Source organism: Bicyclus anynana, chromosome 6 (assembly GCF_947172395.1).
Source record: "Bicyclus anynana chromosome 6, ilBicAnyn1.1, whole genome shotgun sequence".
Taxonomy (NCBI): domain Eukaryota; kingdom Metazoa; phylum Arthropoda; class Insecta; order Lepidoptera; family Nymphalidae; genus Bicyclus; species Bicyclus anynana.
Genome location: NC_069088.1, coordinates 17,078,939 through 17,105,508, shown reverse-complemented (window position 1 = coordinate 17,105,508; position 26,570 = coordinate 17,078,939). Strand labels below are relative to the sequence as shown.

The 26,570-nt window shown below is 34.9% G+C and overlaps 1 protein-coding gene across 3 annotated transcripts in view; it reads right to left on the bottom strand.

The window, feature by feature from the left end:
- Positions 1-25,616, bottom strand: part of LOC112050561 (proton-coupled amino acid transporter-like protein pathetic) — a 57,329-nt gene extending 31,713 nt beyond the window's left edge. Inside the window, exons 1-2 of one of the 3 annotated variants that reach the window (XM_052881924.1) lie at positions 25,344-25,616; positions 5,126-5,272 (exon numbers count right to left, since the gene is read on the bottom strand). In XM_052881924.1, the coding sequence (XP_052737884.1) occupies positions 5,126-5,184 (59 nt within the window). In that variant the 5' untranslated portion in view covers positions 5,185-5,272; positions 25,344-25,616. Of the gene's footprint in view, positions 1-5,125; positions 5,273-15,948; positions 15,968-25,343 lie in introns of those variants that run through there. The other 2 variants (XM_052881925.1, XM_052881927.1) reach the window with 2 other exon arrangements.
- Between the last annotated feature and the right edge of the window lie 954 nt (positions 25,617-26,570).

Sequence of the window (26,570 nt, the reverse complement as noted above, 5' to 3'; positions counted from 1 at the left end):
TAGTAAGCACCGGATGACATTTTTACATAGAATCTCAATTTTATATATGTCAACTAGCATACGTCAAAGATGAATATGCCTGCTCGATACTCGTAGTTGATGACTTTACGCGTGTATCTAATGTTAATGTTCAGTCAATAAATACCCTATTCTTATAATAAGACATGCGACATGCGATAGATTGACGACAAAATTGTGACGACGGGAAAATGTTTAATTTTAAGATAAAACTAGCAGTTCCTATCATTATAATTAAAAGACCATCAAGGCTGTTTTATCTCACAGATTACTAATCACTGATCTGTGATTTAACTTGCAACGTAATAATAATAATTAACGATAACAGTTGACAACTGTCGCGGTTATTGTTCGAGGTGTTTTTGTTTGAATCATTGTATATTTTAACGACGTCATGCTATGTATCGTTCATTAGTTATAGAAAGACATAATACAGTAACTAGAATTAGATACGCTAATTGTACGTACTATTTAATGTTGTTACTGTTGTTAATATTCAAGTCATATTGTTTTCATATGTCCTTATTTTTGAAGCCTCAATGTCGGACTTAACACTTGGTTGAATATTAGATTTTTTAAAATAATAATAAAAAAAATCAAACTTTTTTATTATTATTTACAAGTTAGCCCTTGACTACAATCTCACCTGATGGTAAGTGATGATGCAGCCTAAGATGGAAGCGGGCTAACTTGTTAGGAGGATGATGAAAATCCACACCACTTTTCGGTTTCTACACGACATCGTACCGGAACGCTAAATCGCTTGGCGGTACGTCTTTGTCGGTAGGGTGGTAACTAGCCATTGCGCCACGGAGGCCGTCCAAAAAACTCTACAATGTTCACGGATGTTAGTTTACCACTGCAACATCAAATTAAAAAGTTGGGTATTCTATAATCTTTATACATTGTTTAATTTAACTATACTCTTTGATATAACTCAGTCATTCTGCAACGGGAGATTAACCACTAAAAATAGAGGCGTCCTATAAATATATCACTAACTAGCGGACGCGTGAAGTTTAGTTTTTCATAAATTCCTCGGGAACCATGGGAACCGGGATAAAAAGCCTATGTGTCAATCTAGGGTAAAATCTATTTCGATTCCAATTTAAGTCAAATCAGTTCAGTAGTTGCGGCGTTAAAGAGTAACAAACATCCATACAAACTTTCGCGTTTATAATATTAGTAGGATTAGTTACAACAGGATAATAATAAATACCTAATTAGTTTGCGATCGCATATCAAATTTAATCAAATCAGGTTGAAATAAAAAGCAATACAAAGAATATTAAACAACGGATGAGCGTTGCTATAACAACGAAAAAGATAAGCAAAAACTCAGAGACAACAACACTGACCTGGATGCTCGATCATTAGCACTCAAGGCTAACAAAGACGTTTTATAATTATCTCAAAGGTAACCTGAGAGCAATCCTTTCAAAGAAGTAAACCTTTTAAGAAACTTGTAGAAGTCGTAATGGATTTGTTTTTTTTTCTGATTGTGTAAGTGCCGTAGGCTCCTTAAGGGACCTCAGCGGCGTCACTGGGGGGTAATGTGAAACTCTTTTTACGTGACTGCAAGAAGGGTTATTTTTTTTCGCGCGTATCTTGTATGTATCTTGTAGGACTTGTAGGAGGATGAAAATACAAAACTCTTTCGGGTTTTACACGACATCGTACCGGAATGCTTAATCGCTTGGCGGTACGTTTTAGTCGGTAGGGTGGTAACTAGCCACGGCCGAAGCCCCCGACCAGCTAAAATGTAACATTATCACCCATCAATCCGCATTGCAGCAACGTGGTTACGCGTTACTCTAAGGTCCATATCATCATCATCAACCCATATTCGGCTCACTGCTGAGCATTATTCTCCTCTTAGAATGAGAGAGGTTAGGCCAATAGTCCATCACGCTGGCCCAATACGGATTGGCAGATTTCACGAACGTAAAGAAATAAGGAAATTCTCAGGTAATCAGGTTTCCTCACGCTGTTTTTTCTTCACCGTTTGAGACACGTAATGTTTAATTTCTTAAAATACACACAACTGAAAAGTTGGAGGTGCATGTCCCGGACCGGATTCGAACCTAAGCCCTCCGGAATCAGAGCCCTATATGTCCTAAAAGAACAAAAAGTAGTGACAAAAGTAGGATTAACTTCATCATTATCATCATCATATCGGCCGATGGACATCCACTGCAGGACATAGGCCTTTTGTAGGGACTTCCAAACATCACGATACTGAGCCACTTGCATCCGGTGAATCCCTGCGACTCGCTTGATATCGTCAGTCCACCTGGTGGGGGATCGACCAACACTGCGCTTACTAGTGCGTGTCTAGTGCGCTTACTAGTCATTCCAGAAATTGAGTAATTATTATATTTATTTATGCTTATCTTTTTATTAAGACTGATTATCATAATTTTAATTTTGACTTGTTAGATCACCATTATGTATACCCTAATAGTATGTAAATCTATGCGCATTTTTATCATAAACACATGTTTATAACCACAACGAGCGATGTAAGCCCGGCGGATTAGTTTAACTGTGTTTATACTGCCGCGATTTAGAGTTATGTGCTATTATGTAAATCCATCATAAAGCGAGTACCTATTTTGTGGTGAAAGTAAATTCTGTAGCCATCAAATTCGTACCTATACGTTGAAGTGGATAGGGAAATATTTATTTAGACCTTTTTATTATGAAAATGAAATGAGAGACGTGATAGCCCAGTGGATATGACCTATACCTCCGATTCCGGAGTGCGTAGGTTGGAATTCGGTCCGGGGCATGCACCTCCAACTTTTCAGTTGTGTGCATTTTAAGAAATTAAATATCACATGTCTCAAACGGTGAATGATAACATCGTGAGGAAACCTGCACATCAGATAATTTTCTTAATTCTCTGCGTGTGTGGAGTCTGCCAATCCGCATTGGGCCAGCGTGGTGGACTATTGGCCTAACACCTCTCATTCTGAGAGGAGACTCGAGCTCAGCAGTGAGCCGAAATAATGTTCATCATCATCATCATCATAATGAATTATGAAATCCAATTTTTCTTAAACATCCGGCCGTTTTATACAAGAGTGGGTTTTGAATATTGCGCGCGTTAACGCAAAAGGATATAACTTTTCTAGTAGCTCATGCGTGTTTATTGGATAAAATTCGTAGTCCAGGATCTGTAGTGCATTTTTAATATGCGAAGTTTCCAAGGAAACCAACGATGTCACAGCGCTGTAACTTATCCGCGATATGCTTGACATCATGCCGATCGCGATCAACACAAGATCAGTTTCATCAGACGTCAAGTCGTCATGTGAGATTACTCGATCGTGAGTGGCTGGCATTACGAAAATTCTTGATTCTGGTAGCTAACTGAGTTACGAGGAAATAAAGTTTTCTGGGCATCGGAACGAGATAATTACCACGCAATTTGTAGGACATTGTGGCTGTTAGGTTGTATAACTATTAAATTAAGCAACAGTAAAAAAAAACAAATGTTTAGTAACAACTTTTGGTAAACTACCCTCCCCTCCTCCCAACTTGTATCAAAATGAGGTTCCGAGGGTGATTACCTAGTATAAACCTAATAGTATACCGTATAGTATAAGGCTGAGATTGTTGTGGGCGCATTTGGAATCCTCGTACTTATATTTAATTTTAATTTCGAATTATTATTATCACTCATCATCATCATCATCATCATCATCATATCAGCCGATGGACGTCCACTGCAGGACATAGGCCTTTTGTAGAGACTTCCAAACATCACGATACTGAGCCGCCTGCATCCAGCGAATCCCTGCGACTCGCTTGATGTCGTCAGTCCACCTGGTGGGGGGTCGGCCAACACTGCTCTTACTAGTGCGGGGTCGCCATTCCAGCACTTTGGGACCCCAACGTCCGTCGGCTTTTCGAACTATGTGCCCCGCCCATTGCCACTTCAGCTTCGCAACTCGTTGAGCTATGTCGGTGACTTTGGTTCTTCTGCGGATCTCCTCATTTCTGATTCGATCACAAACTTACTATTTATTATCACTATTATCTTATATTATTAATACCTGACGTTTCGAAAGTGCTTCTAAACTAAGCCAAATTGAAATAAATAAATATTGATTGACTTAACTTGACTATAAAATTATAAAGTAAGTTATTATTCATAGTATCCTATGAATAAGATCAACATTTGTGGCATATTTTTCAAAATTTCCATGAGATATCTTATTCAAAGTATAGTCGTTAGCCGTTCTAGCCGTTATTCAATGGCTAGTTTTATAAATGGACGCAACATTTGTGTTCGAAGAGATACAAAACAATTCTTAAATAATATTTCTGGATTCTACATCAATTGGTTCCTTTATCTATTTTAGGAGCTCCTTTATTGTCTTATCTTTCTTTATACACGGTTAAAACAGCAACTGAAATAAACTTAGGTTATTATTCTTTAACAAGATAACTTCGAGCACAGAAAATAGAAGTTTAGTTAACATTGCTTCGGGATCGATTGAAAACAGATAACTTCCATTGTAATTTTCTATACGATAATATACTTTCGGACGACAAATGTAAATGTGTGTGTGTAATAAATAGACGCATGAGTGTGTGTTATCTAAGAGAACGTCAGCACAATGCAACATTTTTAAATTATTTAGAATGATACAGGGAGAAAACTGGTTTTCTATTAGTAAAAAAAAATCGGTTTAGTACCTACTTTTCCCCTACAACCTGAACTTAAAAACAACTTTACCTCATAATGTCCTCGACGGCCTCTGTGGCGCAGTGGATTTACAAAACCGAGGTCTTGGGTTCGATCCCCGGCTGGGCCGATTGAGATTTTCTTAATTGGTCCAGGTCTGGCTGGTGGGGGCTTCGGCTGTGGCTAGTTACCACCCTACCGACAAAGACGTCGACGCCAAGCGATTTAGCGTTCCGGTACGATGTCGTGTAGAAACCGAAAAGGGGTGTGGATTTTCATCCTCCTCCTAACAAGTTAGCCCGCTTCCATCTTAGACTGCATCATCACTTACCATCAGGTGAAATTGTAGTCAAGGGCTAAATTGTAAATAATAAAAAAAATAATAATAATGATAGTATAGTTTGTACTCACTTTGAGCTGTAAGTGTCAAGGTTGCTACGTATCGGCGGTGTTCCATTTTCTTTCTCCATTTTCCCGATCTTCCTTTAGCTTCTTTTGATGCTCAAAGAAGAATTTCTTTTCACTTCACCTGTGCGCAATCATCGCCCTTAATGTTGCCTGAAACAAAACAGACATGACCGATTAATTTTGTATTACCATTTATTTTCATTTGTTCGCTTTTAGGAGATTTGAATTTTTTATGAAATATTGAGGGACGATGTGGATATGACCTCTGCTTTCGACTCGGAGGAAATAGGTTCGAATCTGGTCCGGGGCATGCACCTCCAACTTCTCAGTTGCATTTTAAGAAATTTAATATTACGTGTCTCTGACGGTGTAGGAAAAAATCAGTTGTCTGTAAAGTCGGTTTACTGACGATAGTTGAACGTGACAACGTCATAAGTAAATACTGATAAATTGGTTGCATTTTTCAAAACAAAATATTCGTTTTTCTAAAATACTGTTTAATAATCTTCATAGAATATAGGTACTTTATTTCTTGTAAAAAAAGTTGGCAACCCAAGAGTGAGGGAACGACGCATGACGTCATCTTTTTTCGAGTGTGCAGCCGGCTTCATCGAATTATAAGACGTTGTCACGTCAAAACGTCGTGAGGAAGCCTGCATACCTGCATTTTCTTAATTCTCTACGTGTGTGAAGTCTGCCAATCCGCATTTGGCTAGCGTAGTGGACTAAAGCTTAAACCCTCTCATTCTGAGAGGAGATTCGTGCTTAACAGTGAGCCGAATATGGGTTGTTAATGAGATAGGTACAAGAATAATTTTCCAATGAAAATTATAATAATAAATATTTCTACTTAATTAACAAATTAGAGTACTTTTCTTCTAACAACATGTTTTGAAATATATTGTTCGTGCGCTGTAGTGCGAGTGACAGTTTGTTTGACTCTTGAAAGTTGCCGCGATTCACGACAATTATACTACGTATCGTATAGGTGACTGTCATCCGCACCATGCTACAGCGCACGAACTGTAGAGTATTATTATGCAGCTGTTTTATAACGATAGTTGTCAATGTTTTATTTAATTATTTATTAAGTAATTACTCGTATCACCAGGTTAATAAGTAGGCTTGTAGTAAAAGGAGACCTAATAAATGAATGGCACAAAAGGCTGGCTCACAGTAGCTTTTTCGTTTATTCCTCAATTGTTTTCAGACAACCTTGAACAGGTAAAATGACTTTTGAATAAAAGTTAGAATTTGAGGTGCCTACTGAGGTCACAGGGCTTCAGGGTGACTTTAATGGGTCGGTGGTTTTTAAGCTAAATAATAATTAAAACCACGTTTTTGTTTCTTTATTTAATACCTTTGGAATACGGGGTTAGTGAAAATGTAGCCTTCTAGTATTAAAATTATTTTTAAAATTCAAATTTGAATTAAATCGTTGAAACATTAAGTTTTTTTATCCTTTTACAAATATAATATAATATTAAATAAAAAAGGTAAATAATATATGTCGGGGCTGACCACTCAAGCTGCCTCTACCACAGAAGTCACTGAAGTCACTGAATGTAATTAATTAATTACATTCCTGCGCTAGTATCAATAATAATTATTAAATTCTCAAATATTAATCTATGTGCGATCGATGTGGATGTTCTGAGGTTCTCTGTCTTCGCTCCTTGACTTCAGTGAATTCTGTGATAGAGGCAGTTTGAGTGAGGCAAAAGAATATAAGGCGGTCTTAGAATATTTTTTTCTATAGCGTGCATTTAACAATATGTAAGCGCTTATTGAAGAACTCATTACAGTGCTATTGTTTTTATTTTCATACCATTGTATGTAATTATTAGATTGTTACATTTTATTGTCAAAGTAGCGGACGCCCGCGACTTCGTTCGCGTGGAATTCAGTTTTCACAAATCCCTTGGAAACCATGGATTTTTCCAGGACAAAGAGTAGCCTTTGTGTTAATCTAGAGTAAAATCTATTTCTATTCCAAATTTCAGCCAAATCGGTTCAGTAGTTGCGGCGTTAAAGAGTAACAAATATCCAAACATACAGACTTTCGCTAGACTAGATGATCACTGTCATTCGCACGGCTCACGGAACTGACGTCATATTAGTGTATCATCAATAATAATCTTTTTCAGTGCGCTTTCATTTGAGATCCCACTGGAGTATATTTGCAGACATTCGGTTATTATTCTTAACTTTCACCCCCACAACTTATAAACATAACATAATAACACATAAGGCATCTTCAATATGAAAAAAACCCAAATTGAATTTGCTTCATCCGTTTCGGAGCAATGGTGCCACAGACAGACAGACAAACACGTTAAACCTATAACACCCCCCCTTATTGCGTCGGGAGTTAAAAATATAAAAATTATCGTATGTATCGTACCACTCTTTTCGGAGTCGGCTGAAAAGTAAATTACGCACCAAGGATTCATCCTAAAAGCCGTATTGATTAAAAATGTGGCAGAGTCGTCGGGAAAGCTTTTACGAAATAAGCTTTATTGGAGCTTATTTTTTTGTATTGTTCCATTATTCCATGCAGACATATATAATTAGATTTATGTGAAATGAAACAGATTTACTTCTAGTAATAGAATTACTATTTATATACTCTTTTATTTTGAATTTTAAAGTTTATAGTGGACTTCTTAGACTTTAAAAAGGAAGTTTCAGTTTTTTTTTGCCCACTGTTTCAACCACAGAACATAGAACGCTAAAGCTAACGCTTTAGCAACAGAAAGAACAAGGGGGAGGGGCCCGCGTATCCTCATATAGGCAGACGTACGCTAATGTGTTTGTATTATAAGAAAATAGACTTTAATACTATTACATAGAGCAAACTTCCGTTAGTACTATTACCTTGCCCTAAACAAGTGAAGTACTGACTTAAGTTTACTTTATAAGAACTCAATTAAAGTCCATTTTCTTTTTAATATAAGTTCGATTTTCTTGAAAATTACAGTGAATGACAGAAAGTATTCATTGTTCCGCGGTTTCAACAATAACGGCTTACAGTAAACTGAAATGTAACGGAAAAGCATTAAGCAAAACTTCGTTCCTTGTGGGAGCTCTTCCATTCCCCACCGCACAGTGTATTTCTATAATAATAATAATCTTACTTAGTTACGGAAAAAAAATGAAATATCTAGGTTTATATACATTTTTACGATGGAAGTAAACTTTATGGTCCATGAGAATGAGATAAAAGTATGTGATTGTTTACTAAGATCAGTAATAATTAGGTTTCAGTTTATCACTCTTGGTTTTCGAGATAAAATCTGTATTTAGATATGTTGGAACAAGCTAGTGGCTCCACTTAAAAACATTGTTTTTACTTTGCCTTAGAGTTGCTCTGAGAGTATTTTAGCCCAAGAAACACGTCTAACAATGGTCCGTCATACTTTGCTCCTTGCGTTGCTCGCGCTGCCGCGATATTACCCTCTCAGCAACACACTGATCTACTCGCGCAAATAAATCGCTTCGCCCCATATTTAATCCGTGCTCAATAACCGATAACATCTGGAGCGGTTGGCAGAACGACGAGCATGCGGAATGACAAGTAACGTTGCCACAACATTGTATCTTCATCCTTTTTCGCTACTTCCCACGCACCTAGTCGCGGGGCAGGCTCATTTACCATTGTAAAACGTGTTCCTTTATCATCATTAACTATCGATACACGTCCACTGCTGGACATAGGTCTTGCCTCTCCAAACACAAAGGTCTCGAGCCGCCAGCATCCTGCGGCTCCCAACAACCCGCTTGATGTCCTCGGTCCACATAATGGGGGGTCGAACTGCGCTTTCCGGTGCGGGGTCGCAATCAGCAACTTGGGACCCCAACGTCTAGCTCTTCGCACTATGTGGCCCGTTCAATTGTCCATTGCCAATTCAGCTATGCGACTCGCTGAGCTATGTCAGTGACTAGTTCGGCTGCGGATCTCCTTAATTCTGATTCGACCACGCAGCGAAACGTTTTCCATATGAACTTGTAATTATAGCGGCAAACATACCCCATATGCGAAAAATAACAATAGGTTTTCCTAGAAAAGGTCCATTATAAAATGACAAACACAATAATTATGTTACTGTCTAGTTTTGAAACAAATATTAATTACGTTTTATACAAATATTACATTTTTTACATTAGGTTAAATGGCTCATATATTGACTTTATTAAGCTCATTAAAAAAAACGAATTGTACTAAAATTTAAATATTCAATAACCTTGAGTACGTAATCTTCCTCTTTCCTGTAGTTGCTAGGTCATATAATGTATTTGTGGATTAAATTTATAGATATACTTATTATAAAAACTTTATTTCTTCTCGTGACGACAATTTATCGGCCAATATTTTTGTGATATTAATTTTATTATCTATACTTTGCATAAAGTCAAAGCCAAAGTCAAATTTTATTTACTTCAATTAGGCTTACAACTACTTTTGAAACGTCAAGTTATGTCATGAGTAAATGGTGATAATAATAATTAAAAATATAAATTATTTATTTGGAAATTTACATTTTAATCTTGAATATCCGTAATAGCCCAGTGGATATGAACTCCGCCTTCGATTCAGAGGGTGACGGTTCGAATTCGGTAATGCACCTCCATCTTTTCAGTTATATGCATTTCAAGAAATTAAATATCACGTGTCTCAAACGGTGAAGGAAAAACATCGTGAGGAAACCTACATATTTGAGTATTTTCTAAATTCTTTACGTGTGTGAAGTCTGCCAATTCGCATTTGGCCAGAGTGGTGGAAAGGCTTAGCCCCTCTCATTCTGAGAGGAGACTCATGCTCTACAGTGGACCGAAGATAGGTTCCTATTGATGAATCTTGAATATAGAAACAGATAGTACATACTAGTAAGAGGCTTCTCAAATGAGGATTCAATAGCCAATACCTACTCTATGGTATTCACGAAGAGTTGTGAGTACCTACCGGATGACATTTTTACCTACAAAATCAATTTTGATCAATAATAGCATTAAATAAATCGTATCACGTACTACCAATTGCTAATAGGTACAATTCGTGTTCGTTATCAACCCATATTCGGCTCACTGCAGAGCTCGAGTCTCCTCTCAGAATGAGAGGGGTAGGGCCAATAGTTAACCACGCTGGCCCAATGCGGATTGGGGCAGACTTCACATACGCAGAGAATTAAGAAAATTCTCTGGTATACATATTCCTCACGATATTTTCCTTCACCGTTTCAGACACGTGATATTTAATTTCTTAAAATGCACACAACTCAAACGTTGGAGATGCATGCCCCGGACCGGATTCGACGGGACAGTAACTCCGCGGGTGCAACCGCGCTGCGTCGGCTAGTTAGTAATATATCAACGCTTAGTGGATTAAACCAACTGCTGTTTTTGAAGTATCCACTATCTACACTTTAAAACTATACTACTATTAATTGATAGTAACAAAAGAGTATGACGGATTCAACAAGTGCTATATAATTACTGTCCAGTTTCAATTGCGGTATTCTTTAATGTTTTCTAGATAATAAGTCTTTTATCACTTATTGTTAGATTTCGGTCGAAATAGATAGAGCGATGTCTAGGCCGGTCTTCGGGAGTATCAAGACAAACCGCTATGCGATTTAGATGCTATGTATATATGAAACTATTCAGGGGATATTTACAGACTGTACTCCTGTTAGAAACATGGATAGAAATTAGACACGACTGCGTTAGACACGATAAAGCATCGTTGCAGTTTCTCTAATAGTCTGGAGAGACCCAAAATGCAATGCAGTAATATAACTAAAATGTTATTGTAACATGCCGTGTGCCTATGCCACACCGCTGATCAAATGCCCCTGTAATATGTCCTTTAAAACTCACTTAAACTTGGACGTGACATGATTCGAAACATTCATTGTATTTATGAAACTAACACGCTGTTTTCATAAATAAAAAAGGTATTCAAGGATTTAAAAATACTCATAACGTGTGTTGTTGTAATACATTGATGTTAACTTAAATTTATATTTCGAATTATCGTACTTAATGTAAATTTTTATCAAAATTCGTAAAGAATCCTGAGCAATATTTTTGCTGAAATTCAATGCAATTGAATAAAATAGTAGAAAATATGGTCCAGTCGAGGTAAAATATGAATTTTTAATCGTTCGCAAATCAAGAAACACTCTTTTGTCGCTATAGTATGCGCATTATCATCTGAGTCGTCCGGTCATAAAAGTCAAAAAAGATAGGAATGTGCAGCGCGCCTACCTGCGCACCCTAATTATCGATAAACGGCTACCTGCGCACGTGCTAATGATGAGTCAATAATGATTTGGACGATTCTGATTGGTCGGTTTCTAATGTAATTGCATTGCGTATTTTTTTTGCTATAAATGTGTTTACTGCAATTAAATAAATACATTCATGTGTTACTCGTTGCGCACTATGGATACTAATATATAATAAATTTGGCAGAAGACGAAGATTCTGATGATGAAGACTCAGATGAAGATTAATTTTATTTAGTTAATAATTATATAATATGAAATATGTATTATATTAAATCAAATATTGTTAATTTTTTTAATTTTGTGAACAAGATACGATAATAAACTTTACTTATCGATAATATGTCTTTCATTGTTACACCCTTCACTAGACGGCTCCATAAGACCCATAAGTGCAAGCGAGATAGATATAGAGAAATGATTTATGGCCCTAAGACTCAGTTGTTAATGCTATTAGTATAATAATACCGTAAGGAAAGTCATCACGGAATAACCTAAGAAGATATGCGATTGTAGTGAAGTGGGATTAACTTCTGCATTTGTATTTGTGCTTTATCTAAGGATGTTAAGGAGTAATAGTTTCATTATAAATACCTATCCACCTTAAAGATAAGATACTAGAAAATACCATTGATACAATGGCAAGATACAGAAACACAATAAAGAAACACCGTACCGACCTTGGAGTCCAGAATAGGCTAGTGGACACTTTTTTTAAATAGTCTTAAATAGTTCATTATCGTTCTACTAGATTGAAAGAAAAAGTTCATATTTTTTTGAGATGTGATTACACGAAAATTTTAGTTTTTAAATATGTTTTTGACAATACGAGCCATGATGGTCTATATTTCAACTGTTTCATGACATGACTATAACGAATTCCTTACAAACGGAGCGTTTGGCATAAATATTGTTAACAATTAGTTTGACGTTTAGTATATCAAGTAACGTTGTGACGTCACAAAATGAATTGACGTTTGGAAAATTTAAAAAAATACATGATTTTTAATTTTTAACTTTTATTAATTAATTTTGACGGTCGCGTGGCGTGGGTAGTGACCCTGCTTTCCGCATCCTGGGCCGTGGGTTCGATTCCCACAACTGGAAAATATTTGTGTGATGAGCATGAGTGTTTTCCAGTGTCTGTGTGTATTTATACATTATATAAGTATTAATATGTAGTATATAATTGTATATTAATATTATAATATCAACTATCTTAGCACCCATAATACAAGCTGCTCTGTATGCTTACTTTGGGGCTAGATAGTGATGTGTATTGTTTAAGTATATTTATTATTATTATTATTATATTACATCGATATACAAGTATTTCGGACCTTTATTCCATGTACTATGCGAAATTAATATTGTTTATAATTATTAAATTTGATATGAGTCAATTACCACGTATAGACTGAAGCGATCAACGTTGTCCGGGCAAGTCGGACATCCTTGAAAAAAATAAAAAACTGGTTGCCAAAATAGCGGACCCCTGCGACTTCATTAGTTGTAAAATTATAAATTCAACGGTCACTTTAAGATTACTAATTTATTATTTTTTTTTAAATATGCATTGGATATGCATATTTAAAAAAATAATAAATTAAATATTTTTTGAATAAAAGAAATATTTTTTGCTGTGCTTTTCTTTATACAACGTGAACCAAATATAAAATAATGTAATGTTCTAATATGATCTGAAAGTTAGTTAACGTTAAGGTATGTATCTATTTAAGTGTTTATTTTAATTAATTTATTTATTTATTGGAAAAGTTAACAATGGCAGCAGAATAAATGAATTAACACAAAATTTTCAAACTATCTTCGATGTCCGGAGTTTGACCTGTTACCGTTTCATTATAAGTATAAATATAAATAGATTATAATCAATTGAAAGGATATCTGAAGTATCACGTGTATAGAAGTATCACGAAATAGATGTTACAATGTTATATTCACATTGATATAATTAACCGTCTCGAGAGAATATTTCGTTATATTATGTTATACACAAAGATCATAGGCAGAAATAAAATAGTTCCAATATTAAATTATTATTTCATAGCTAAAAGTCGAAACGTGACGTCATGTTATCTAACTTTAATAATTTTTTAATTTCAACCAAATTACTAATTACACTGCAGTATTTGAATGGATGTCAGCTAAGCATTTACGAACTACAATAACCACAAATATAAATGAAAACGCTTGTCAAATTTTTGAACTTTTTGTTAAAATTATTTTATTTACAACTAGCGACCCGCCCCGGCTTCGCACGGGTGCAATGCTGATACTAACTACACTACAGAAAAACTGTAAACGTTGTATATAAAAACACTAGCTGAAGCCGCGCGGTTTTACCCGCGTGGTTCCCATTTCCGTAGGAATATGGGGATAATATATATCCTATAGCCTTCCTCGATAAATGGGCTAATATGCATTGAATATGCATATTAAAAAAAAATAATAAATTAAATATTTTTTGAATAAAAGAAATATTTTTTGCTGTGCTTTTCTTTATACAACGTGAACCAAATATAAAATAATGTAATGTTCTAATATGATCTGAAAGTTAGTTAACGTTAAGGTATGTATCTATTTAAGTGTTTATTTTAATTAATTTATTTATTTATTGGAAAAGTTAACAATGGCAGCAGAATAAATGAATTAACACAAAGGTATATTACAGCCATATTTTAATGGCTTATACAACACTGCAGCGTCAATTAAATTAAATTTAATTTAATAGTTTATTTGCAAACACGTGGAGTAGATGACGATGACTATTATATTTTATACACTTCGTTAAAAAAATAAAATAAAATAATTTAAGTATACTCGTACTATAATAAAATAAAATTATAATTAAAAATAACTAATTAACAATAATAATTATTAATTAATTAATATTTTTTTAAATTTAATACTCTTATTTTTTGTACACCACAATAATTAAAAAAAGCAAGTAGAATAGAAACATAAGAAGTAGAATACATTAATTATATTGTCACAGTCAAAATTGAAAATAAAATAATTTTAACAAACATTTGACAAGCTTATAGATATTTATGGTTATTGTAATTCGCAAGTGCTTAGCTGAAATCCATTAAAACACTGCAGTGTAATTAGTTATTCGGTTGAAATTTAAAAATTTAATAAACTTCAAAAAAAAAAAAACATTGATAATATGACGTCACGTTTCGACTTTTACCTATGAAATAATAATAATTAATATTGGAACTATTTTATTTCTGCCTATGATCTTTGTGTATAACTTAATATAACGAAATATTCTCTCGAGCCGGTTAATTATATCAATGTGAATATAACATTGTAACATCTATTTCGTGATACTTCTATACACGTGATACTTCAGATATCCTTTCAATTGATTATAATCTATTTATATTTATACTTATAATGAAACTGTAACAGGTTAAACTCCGGGCATTGAAGATAGTTTGAAAATTTTACTTAAAGGGCATATAATCGATACTGAAACCAAAAATATATATATTTTATTATTTGTCTGTCTGTCCGTATTATTACTGATCGGCCATCACGCTGAAACTACTGAATGAATTCAAATTAAACTTGGAACGATTTGAGACCATAATACGAAGAAGGATAAGATACTATTTGTCGCGAAAATAAAATCAGGAGATGGTGAAACAAGGGTCGAAAGTATGGAATATCCTTCATTTTTCAAGTTACATTTGTAAAAAAATATATGTGTATTACCATGAAAATAATAATAATAAAAAAATAATGTAATTCAAGATTATTCAAAATTCTATCCGTAAAGGGTTAAAAGGGGGTTAAAGTTTTTTTTTAATATAAATAATTAAAAAACGTTTATGTTTTTGTTGTATTTTGTAAAATGATTAGTGGAGTATTATTATATTACTAGCGGATGCCCGCGACTTCGTCCGCCCTTAGACCTCTTTAATCCAGCCCTTACAGTAGTATCGCTGTAAAAATGGAGTAACTTCTCCCGTTTTCCCAACATTTCCCTTCACTGCTCTGCTCTTGTTGATCGTATCGTGATGAAAAGTACACTATAACCTGCCCAGGAGTATAAAGAATAATTGTACCAAGTTTCGTTAAAATCTGTCGAGTAATTTTTGTTTCTATAACGAACATACAGACAGACAGACAAAAATTTTACTGATTGCATTTTGCATCAGTATCGATCACTAATCACCCCCTAACAGTTATTTTTGAAATATATTTCATGTACAGAATCGACCTCACTACAGATTTATTATAAGTATATAGATATATTGAATAAAAATCAATATTTTATCACTAACTTGACGAGAGTAGGTATTTAGTTTATTAGCCCTATATGTATCCCTGCCTGATATAACACCAGCCTGTTCCTAAATACCAAAAAAAAATCACTTGCTTTTTAAACTGATTAATTATCCTACTTTAATCTCTTATTTTAATAACGATAACAGGACCAGGAATCACACACGGATGCTTGCTACAGACAAATTATTATTAAAAGCTCGTAAAAAGAAATTCACTTACCCCAGTAAAATGTACAAATAAATATAACACTTGTCTTTACGCGGCGTGCTATCACATAGTTCTGTTCATCTGATAACAGCGTCTGAACATCAATACAATCACAGGTAACTAAACATCAAATGCTGAACTACTTGGAACATCATATTATAGTACGAGATCCGGCATAAAAATACCCTTTGTTATTTTTTTAATTAACCAATGACAATTAACCAATGAGAAAATGAAATAGATATAAATAAATAAATTTAATAAAAAAATAAATCCATACTTGGTCGCGCCAACACTCGTGAACTATATTTATATAGTTTGATGTGTATATATTTTTTTGAAGTGTTTGTCATTTTCAGGAGAAGGTTCTTACGACAGAAGAAATTAAAAAAAATTAAGGGTACTGGCAGAGTAGGGGTAGGGTAGGAGTACGGTAGGGGTAGGGTAGGGGTAGTAGAAAGTTTACATCGAGTGTCACGCGGACGAAATCGCAGGCATCCACTAGTCATTTAACACTATCCGACCCCAATTGAACTAGGCAACCCACATAGCATATGGCACTTACGAGTATGGAGCGCATCCTATTTGCAATGTGTCACTGTGAATATTATCTATAATTTATTTCTTAGAACTAATAAATAACAGATGAGGCTATATATTTCTAATGCCGGATCTTAGACCACTACGAGCCGTGGCATTACAGTTATAGATAGATACATAGATACTAATGTTATAAATGTGAAAGTGTGTGCGTCTGTCGATCTGTCTGTGTGTTTGTCCGTCTATCAAGGGAGGGATAGGGTAAGGAATCCCCTACCCTATGTACCCTGTAACTTATGTACCATACATAAATCAAAGCGAAACTTGACCGTGTCCGCTAGTATATTATACAGTGGTCTCTCGTGGTGTATCGTATATCTTTAGTGGTATTTATACAGGATTATATAAATTATATAAATAATAAATATATGGAAAAGTGCAAACACGTAAAGAGAAAAAAGGAATATAAAACATACAAATAACAATTAAAAATAAATAAATACATAAATGAATAAACCTATAATAAAATACACATTAAAGTCTAATTACTAAAATAATTGTTTCAAACAATTATTAAAAAATAATTTCCCAGTAGATAATCAACGCAAATGTTTGCCAACATACGTTATTTTAGTAGACCTTGATTTACGCATCATCTTTAGAGTATGCTATTTACGGGACACCTTGTATTCAGAAGCCAAACAAGATAAACGAATAGAAATAACTTTTTAAAATAACCAAGAAAATAAATTAACAGTAAAAACCTTTTTCTACCAATAAAATACACAGAGAAGGTTCGCAATTCGAAATGTATTTTTTTTCATGTAACTTTTTACTTAGTAATCCGATTTTAATATTTTTTTAATTAGAAAGAGTAGTTATATGAACTTAAAAAAAAACCAACCCAAGAGTAGGAAAATAGGGGATGATTGAGTGTATATCTATTAATTGTAAATTAAAACCACCCATAACTTTTTTTAATGTAGTTCGTTTTTGATAACACTTTTTTATTAGATAGGAATTCTAACCATAAGTTATATTCATCGCTTGCCGACGCCTCACAGTTTTATTTATGTAGTGCCGACAAAGTAAGTACAACACTAACAAATAAAGGGGCTTTCTAGCAGTAAAATAATTTTTAAAATCGGTTTAGTTTATCCAGAGATTAAAATATAGTACCAAAAACTTTGCCTCTTTATAATATTTTAGCTGATGCCCCGCGGTTTCACTCGTGTGCCCGTGCCCTTAGGATAAAATATAACCTATGATACTCACAAATAATCTAGCTTCCTATTGGTAAAAGAATATTCAAAATTAATCAGTAGATTTTAAATATTGGATAGAATCAGGTGTTACTTTGCGGAAGTTCATCATGATTTTTTAATGATTTATTTATTTTGCTATCATCCGTGAAAAGCCAACGAACCCATGCGACAACGTCATCCAGGTCCGATAAAATACTCTCTACGTACGTTTCACCCCAAAACCGGAGCATCCTCAGATGTTGACTAAATATATAAATCATTATATAATCAGTAGATTTTGATAGAGATAGAGATTTAGATAAAGAGTTTACCCCCTACAACCTCACAAATTTTATCTGTATAATATTAGTATAGACTATCCACCGTCGCCTCGCGGTTTCACCAGCCTAGTTCTCGTATCCATGAAAATACGGGGATAAGATATAGCCTTTGACACTCACAAATAACGTGGCTTTTTAGTGTGAAAATATTTTTTTCACACTAAAAAGCAAAGTCAGCTAGTACTCTTTATATTATTATACGAATATAGTATAAATTATGGTTTAATATTCAGTCAAATTTTCTTTTACAGCCTTAGTATAGTATTATGACGAGATTCATTTGCATGATAATGGAATGAAATTTTGATTATCTGGTGCTGGCGGACAACAACATATCACGAAGGCGGCTTGCGTGAAGTTTTGATAAACAAAATTAATATGAAGGCAACAATGGTGCTCTGGCGTTTTCCTTCCAAGCCATGTTTTAGACTTGTCCGACAACAAATGCTAATTTAATTATAAAACATGTGCATGCCCCGGACCGGATTCAAACCTACGCTACGTACCAGGGGTTATATCCAGTAGGCTATAACGGCTCTCAATTTATTAATATAACTATAAAATTTAAAAACCTCCGAAGATCATAAAATCAACTAGAATGACGACTTTTTGGCCAGAGATTCTTTCCAACAGACTCAGAAACAGAAAAGTCTACATTGCTTTGCAAAATGTGAACTAAGTAGATCAATAGAAAATTACGCGGACAAAATAACAGACACAGTCAATCTTTACCTTATCCTTATCAAAATTTTATATTGTCAATGTATTATATCAATCTTCCATAAAAATAAAAATATTTCATCAAACAAATTATAGAAAATAACAAATACGAGTATTTATACGTACAGTCTGCATTCTTGATTACCTTCATTGCACGTTTTCAATTATACCGACCTGGCCTTTGTTCGAGGTTTTATTTCTATATAACATGTCATAAATAAATAACATTATTGTTAAATTTATTTTTATGTGCTATAATAATTTAAACTAAAAACCAAAAATCGAAAAACTCGATCATTGGCCTTGGTGAAATGACATGATGATGATGACATTTGAGATTGTCACAAGTCTGTTAAGATCCGAGTAATTAAGCCTTAATAGCTCAACGATAAGAGCGGTCGGGCTCATCACCGAGGGGTGGTGGTTCGATCCCAGCCCCGTTGGTCTATTGTTGTACCCACACCTAATACAGTATTTCCCGAATAGTTGAAAGGGAATAATAATAAATATAACCTATATTCTCATAGGTTATATTTAAAGTATATGGCATTATTCTTTAAAAAACAAAACCACTGCGTAAATTTTCATTATAAGAATAGTTAATTATCATTAACAAGAGACGCCTGTACTTGCAAAGCTCCGAAAGAGCTTTGTCAGCTTAAAAAAAATAGCATTTCATCAGACCTTATAAGTAAGTCTGATGACATAATCCAATTTAGTATAATTAATATCATTTACATGTCAAAAAGCTAAGAGTAAAATATCCACAAATACGCATTGGAAGCGTGTGTTTGGTTTCAGTTCATAGTACTTATATAGACCTGCAGGCTAATTCACTATCTTTGGCGTATGCTAGTTGACATACACGAAATTGAGATTTTATATAACAAATGTTAACCGGTGCCTACGGGTTGATATCATACAGTAGGCATTGGCATTTCTCAACTGATTTGATGTTTATTTTAATAGGTTGATACTAAAGACCAAAATAGTGAATAGGCCAGCTGAATAGTCTAAAATTGACTACTAAATATTTCTCTCTCCAAAGAGATTTACCGCCAATCACGTATTGTGCGGGTTTTTGCGTAAAGGCAAAAAGCCGGTTGAGTGACCCGCTTTTTACAACGGCTAAGCTACACAAAAACATATTATTCAGAGCTCTCGTAAAACGCATCGCAAAAAGCTTTCTTTGGTCTAGATTCCCCGTATAAGAGATATAAAATGAAAAAATATAATCTACACTTGAATATAAAAACTGGCCAAGTGCGTGTCGGACTCGCGCACCGAGGGTTCCGTATAAACCTGGGCGGTTATTCTTCAACGATTTTTTGTATAATTCACAAGTCCGAGTTTCGAATTCATCTCTGTCTCTCTCTGTTTAACATGATGCAAAAGGAAGAGATAAAGGTGTACTAATTTTGTTACAGCTTAAAGGTATTATAGACCTGAGAATTTGATATAAATTTCCATTTCATACCTCTACGCTTTTATGAGGAAAGAGCAAATGTCTAAATATATTAAAAACATTTTTTTATATTATGATGTCACTAAAAATGTATAATTTTCACAATTTTTCCTTCTATCCATAAGACGGTGCTACGTACCAAATTTCAAGATTCTGAGTTCGGGAAGAACCCTGCTATTGAATAATTTGCGAGTGTCTAAAATTTGCAACATGCAAAAAGGCTGTATCTTTTGATTGTGTTGACTAAGAAGTTTTATTTTGTCAAAGCTCTAAGGGACAGTAGACCTGAGTATTTGATATGAAATTTAGCTTGATACTCCACGCGTTCCTGAGAAAAACGGTCTTGACAGACAGATAGACAGACAACCAACGAAGTGATCCTATAAGGGTTTTTTCTTTTGAGGTTCAGAACCCTAAAAATGAATAGCTGTTAGTACGGAAGGCTTAAACTTGAGAACGACTTGATGGATTTGAATAATCAATTTATTATTTTGTTGACTCTTCTAAGCTTTCCTTTCTTCCATGAATCTTTCAGTAACAAATCTCAGCCTTGAGTAGAGCAAGTTGGTGGTGTTTAGTCCCTTACTTCAGAGACGGTTAGACATCTGCCTTTGTCATTATCATTAACGGCTGACACTGGTTGATGTCTTCTGTAAATTGTTCCCTGGTCCAAAGAGCTTATAATATTAGATATTTTATTTTCTTATTCGATATATTTTTTTTTTTACTTTTTTTTTTAAAAGAATAAGATATGTCACTAGTTCGTCGAAACTGAGGCGAACAAAGGTGGCTAATAATTGTCTTAATTTCATTTACTCACATAGTACACAACGAAAGTTATTTAAGCAAATAATACCTAAATATTGTAGTGATATTACAATGACGAGTGTGTGTTCAGGAAATATAAAAAATATAGATAATGTAAGTAAACACAAAATTGTGCGTGTGTGCGCTCAGTAGAGTCACAGTAGAGTGGTAGAGTAGAGTAGAGTAGAGTAGCAAAATTAAAAAAAAAAAAAATTAATTAATAAATTCGAATCACCTTTTGCGGTGATTTTGTAGGCATGTAACATATCTATAGTATAAAATATTGTTGTTGACCTGGCCCTGCAGTGGCCGTAGACTGATAATAGTGATCACATGGTCAGGTCAAGTCTAACAGGATCTCGCAAGTCCGGGTTTAATGAACTATTATATACTAAATTAAATTTATATAATTAAAAAAAAACCGGAAGTTTCAGAACAGCGTTGTTTCTTTTTTTTGTGTTTCGATTGTAAAATATTAGCTTTGAGCTTTTCGCTCGCTTTACATAAAATGTATGTTTGCGTCAATTAAAAATAAAAATATCTCTTAGTTACTAATGGTACCTACCTAATACGATCTAAGATCCGGATAAGGAAAATATACTTTCATCTGTTATTGATCTGTTATTGTTAATTGTGACAAGAAATAAATGATATAAAATATTGACATTGACACATCGCAATGAATGATGCAATGAATTCATAAAAAATGTAGAAAACCATGAACTCAAAATCAAATGCAACTAAATACAGTATAATTAAGCATACAATAAGCTTTCATTTGACATATTAGACGACTAAATAATTACTGATGAGGGTATTTGTATAAAATTAATTAACTGTTTATATCTGGCAACCAGTGGCGTGCACTTCATAGATGCAAAAATGCGCTGCCTACCCTGAAGGACCTAAATAGCAGAAGGAATTTTCCACTTTGTATACCCTGTAGTGCATACCCTAGTTAAAAAGTTTGTCTTTATGTACCACATACCCATCGGCTCACTGCTGATCTTGAGTCTCCTCTCAGTATGAGAGGGGTTAGGTTAATAGTCCACCACGCTGGCCCAATGCAGATTCGCAGACTTCACACATACAGAGAATTAAGAGAATTCTCTGGTATGCAGGTTTCCTCACGATGTTTTTCGTTCACCGTTTGAGACATGTGATATTTAATTAGTTAAAATGCACATAACTGAAAAGTTGAAGGAGCATGCCTCGGATCGGATTCGAACCCACGCCCTCCGGAATCAGAGACAGAGGTCATATCCACTGGGCTATCACGGCTCAACCACACACACACCACACACTATTTAAGCAGAAATAAAAAATGAGAAGTGTCTTTGGAAAAATCCATGAATGTCTGAACACTAAAATTATATTAACATGACATTGGAGTCTGCAATAACGATCGACCTCAGAGGTCTTTTATCCAAGGCGAGGTAACGGGAAAGAAATCGCAAATCTTTACATTGGACCTTTTCATTAATTACATATAAACAATGTCTGCCATTTCTCAAGTGCTTAATAGTTATTTACACAATACTAAAACCAACCATTTTGTTTGTCTGAGCTAATATCTGGAACGGATAAACCGGGATTTTCATCAATATATTATGGGCAATTTTTTATAGTAAACTAGCGGATCCGAAGCCGTGATAGCCCATTGGATATGACCTCTGCCTCCGATTCCGGAGGATGTGGGTTCGAATCCGGTCCGAGGCATGCACCTCTAACTTTTCAGTTGTGTGCATTTTAAGAAATTTAATATCACATGTCTCAATCGGTGAAGGAAAACATCGTGAGGAAACCTGCATACCAGGGAATTATCTTAATTCTCTGCGTATGTGAAGTCTGCCAATCCGCATTGGGCCAGCGTGGTGGACTATTGGCCTTACCCCTCTAATTCTGAGCGCAGCAGTGAGCCGAATATGGGTTGATGACGTACGTAGCGGATCCGGTCAAGATTCGCTTTGACTTATGTACGTACTGTAACTAACCTAACCTTCCCCTATCGCTACCCTTTTTTTGTCGTTTGAAATGCTTTTATGCATGCCGACTGCATAGTGCACAAGAAGAAAATTCTACGGCCGGGTATGTGGGACTTTCTGACCAAAATAGCCACTAAAACCCAGGGGAGCTACCCGAGTCCTATTAGGATGCGACAGGATCGTGAAAGCAGCCAATTTCTTATCCCCACGCGCTTGTTGATGCACTCAGTGGTGTCTACAAGGTTGGTAGGAGGTGCGCTTGTTACCTGTGCCTTCTACCACCTCTGCGGAACCGGTCGGAATCAAGCGCCTGCTCTTTCTGATGCCTTCTTTAAACCGATAACTGTCTCACAAAAGTAGGCAAATTGAGACCATCCTTCTTCGCTGTCGAGCATGTAATTGACAACGGTCTATAGCGAAAAGTCTCCCCGAAGAAGGGGCCATACCCTAAAGTAGTAAAAGAGTCCATCAAGGACAAACAAGAAGACACGTAATTTGTATATAATAAGAAGATTAAAGAATATAGTGTTGTGTGTCAGGGTTTCTATACAGACGAAGTCGCTGGCGTCCACTGATTTATTATTAAGGACATTGTTCTAACTTGCATAACAATCAACGTACAATTAACAATTTTGATTCTTAGTTTAATTATATAATTGCTCTTTGTTTATGTGTAGTATTTTGGTACAAATTGACTGACTGCACGAATACTCGTTTTATATCATGTTTTACCTACTCCAATCGTTGGGCATAACCCTTTTTTTGTTTTTGATTTAGTTATATTTAATAACAAGTCCTCCAAGTTCTTGAACTTATAGTTTTGTTTAGTATGTAGTATGTATGTTGTTTAGTAGTATAATGCGCATGTAGCATTATTAGGTTTTACACATAGATATCACGCGAAAAAAAAATTTTCCGGTATAAAAAATTGCCTATTCCAATGAATAGGTTACAAGACTAAACCATTAGGTATTTTGACGGCCTTCGTGGCGCAGTGGTATGCGCGGTAAATTGGATTTACAAGACGGAGGTCCTGGGTTCGATCACCGGCTGGGCTGATTGAGGTTTTCTTAATTGGTCCAGGTCTGGCGGCGGGGAGGCTTCGGCTGTGGCTAGTTACCACCCTACCGACAAAGATGTACCGCCAAGCGATTTAGCGTTCCGGTACAATGTCGTGTAGAAACCGAAAGGAGTGTGCATTTCATCCTACTCCTAACAAGTTAGCCCGCTTCTATCTTAGATTGCAACATCACTTACCATCAGGTGAGATTGTAGACAAGGGCTAACCTGTAGAGAATAAAAATATCGTTCTCCATATTTTCATCAAAATAACAAACTGACACAGACTTTCGCCTTTATAATATGTGTGATATTTTTTTATTTTATATAGGATGTTACACAGTATTTGTAGGGTCAAAGCTTCAAAGCTTACTTTGAACCACTTTCTATTAACTTAGGACAAGAGATTTTATATGCTTTTAGTACAAAATACATTAAAACTAAACAATAGGTACATATTTATAACTTAATGCTCTAATCAGAATTCATTTATTTACTTCAACGGTTAGTACGGTAATTAACACATATCTTTACGTCAATAGTGATAGCACATTTTTTAAATTTTTATAAAATTATTTTATAATAAGTGATACATAATTTATAATATAAATTCAATATGTACAAGATTATACATAAAGTCGAGTTATTTACATTTCAATGCGGATCTGAATTTGTTTGCTTGTTCAACTTTTATTTCTATTTTAAAAATATCAGCGAGTAATCCTACTAATCTTAAAAACGCGAAAGTTTGTATGGATGTTTATTACTCTTTAACGCCGCTACTACTAAACCGAATTGGCTGATTTTTTTCTTTTAAAGAATATTTGCTATATATTTTATGATATTCCTATTCCCCTCCAACTAGTCGGGAAAGACTGCTACGAGTGGGTACGATAATAGACCAACGGGCGGGGATCGAACCACCACACCTCGGTGATGAATCCGACCGCTCTTACCGTTGAGCTATTGAGGCTTTTATTTTAATTTGGAATTGAAATAGATTTTACTCTGGATTACTAACTGGATACTTTACATCTCGGAAAAATCCATGGTTCCTGAGGGATTTGTGAAAAACTAAATTTTATGCGGATGAAGCCGCGGGCATCCGCTATTATTTAATATTTTATCCCCGTGCTCCCACGAAAACGGGAATCACACGGGTAAAACAAATAAGTAGAGAAATTACAGAATTTAGAAAATATTGGGAAAAATAACTGCAAAAAGAGAAAATTCAATATCTACTTACTGCGATGAATATAAAAACAAATCACTTACAAAATAAAAACAAAAAACACCACATAAATAATACAGAACACAATTTCGAACCCGGACACAAAAAAAATATATTTAAACTTCGAACGTTAAAAAAAGGTCTTTTATAGTGCACAGATTGTCAACAGTTTGGGTCATATATTATTCACAGATTCTATATTAGGTCTTTTATAAATCACGGTTGCGATTTGCGGCTTTCGTGATACGTGCGCGCTGGCGTTAGTTGTATGTGACAGTGAGCGAAAACAACAGTTTGTTGTTTAGATACAATCACCCTGAGCTGTAACCCGTTCATCCAACAAGCCTCATTTACTGCTACAACTACTACTACATGGAATAAGAGCTTGTGGTAGCTACACATTATCATTATAATCAATACCAACCTATTTTAATAGCCCACTATAGGACCAGACCTTATTTTATTCTTTACAAGTTAGAATCTCACCTGATGGTAAGTGATGATAGAGTCTAAGATGGAAACCGGCTAACTTTGTAAGGAGCAGGATGAAAATCCACACCTCTTTCGGTTTCTACACGACATCGTACCGGAACATTAAATGGCCTATTTAATAACTTTGGTCTATTACCAACCCAATACAATTGACATCAAATCAATAACAACTGCATTTCCATAAAGCCCATTTTTAATGAAAATCACAATGGCAAACAGGCTGGTTAGTAACTTTTATGAGTTAGCAATAGATTATTATTAAATACGAAATCACGTGACTTGAGAATCACTAACTATAGCTAAATGGTAATGTTCGTGTATATCCACTACGAAGACGGAATATGGAGCTTAGCCCCGCCACGCTGCCCTATTGCGGATTGAGGGGCTTAGGGTGGTAATGTTAAATTCATTAACGACCACTATAAGATGTTAATGATAATGACCAGGACAGACGGTTTAGCGTGCTTTCCTTATTGGATAATACTACTAACTTCCCAGCATCGGGGTGAGAATTTTAACCAAGATATTATGATGGATGAAAGTTTGTTATGTTCCTACCATAGGTAATTACGGTACGGAATTTGGACTGTGGCGGCTTTGAAAAGTACCTAAATATTGGAAATCACCCATGCTTATACAAATATATTCCAGTTGTAGGAATCGAATCCACTGCCGTGGATGTAGAGATCAAGGCCACTGTCCACTGCGCCTACAAGTAGCATCTGTTGCAATAATTGAAATTTAAAGGTA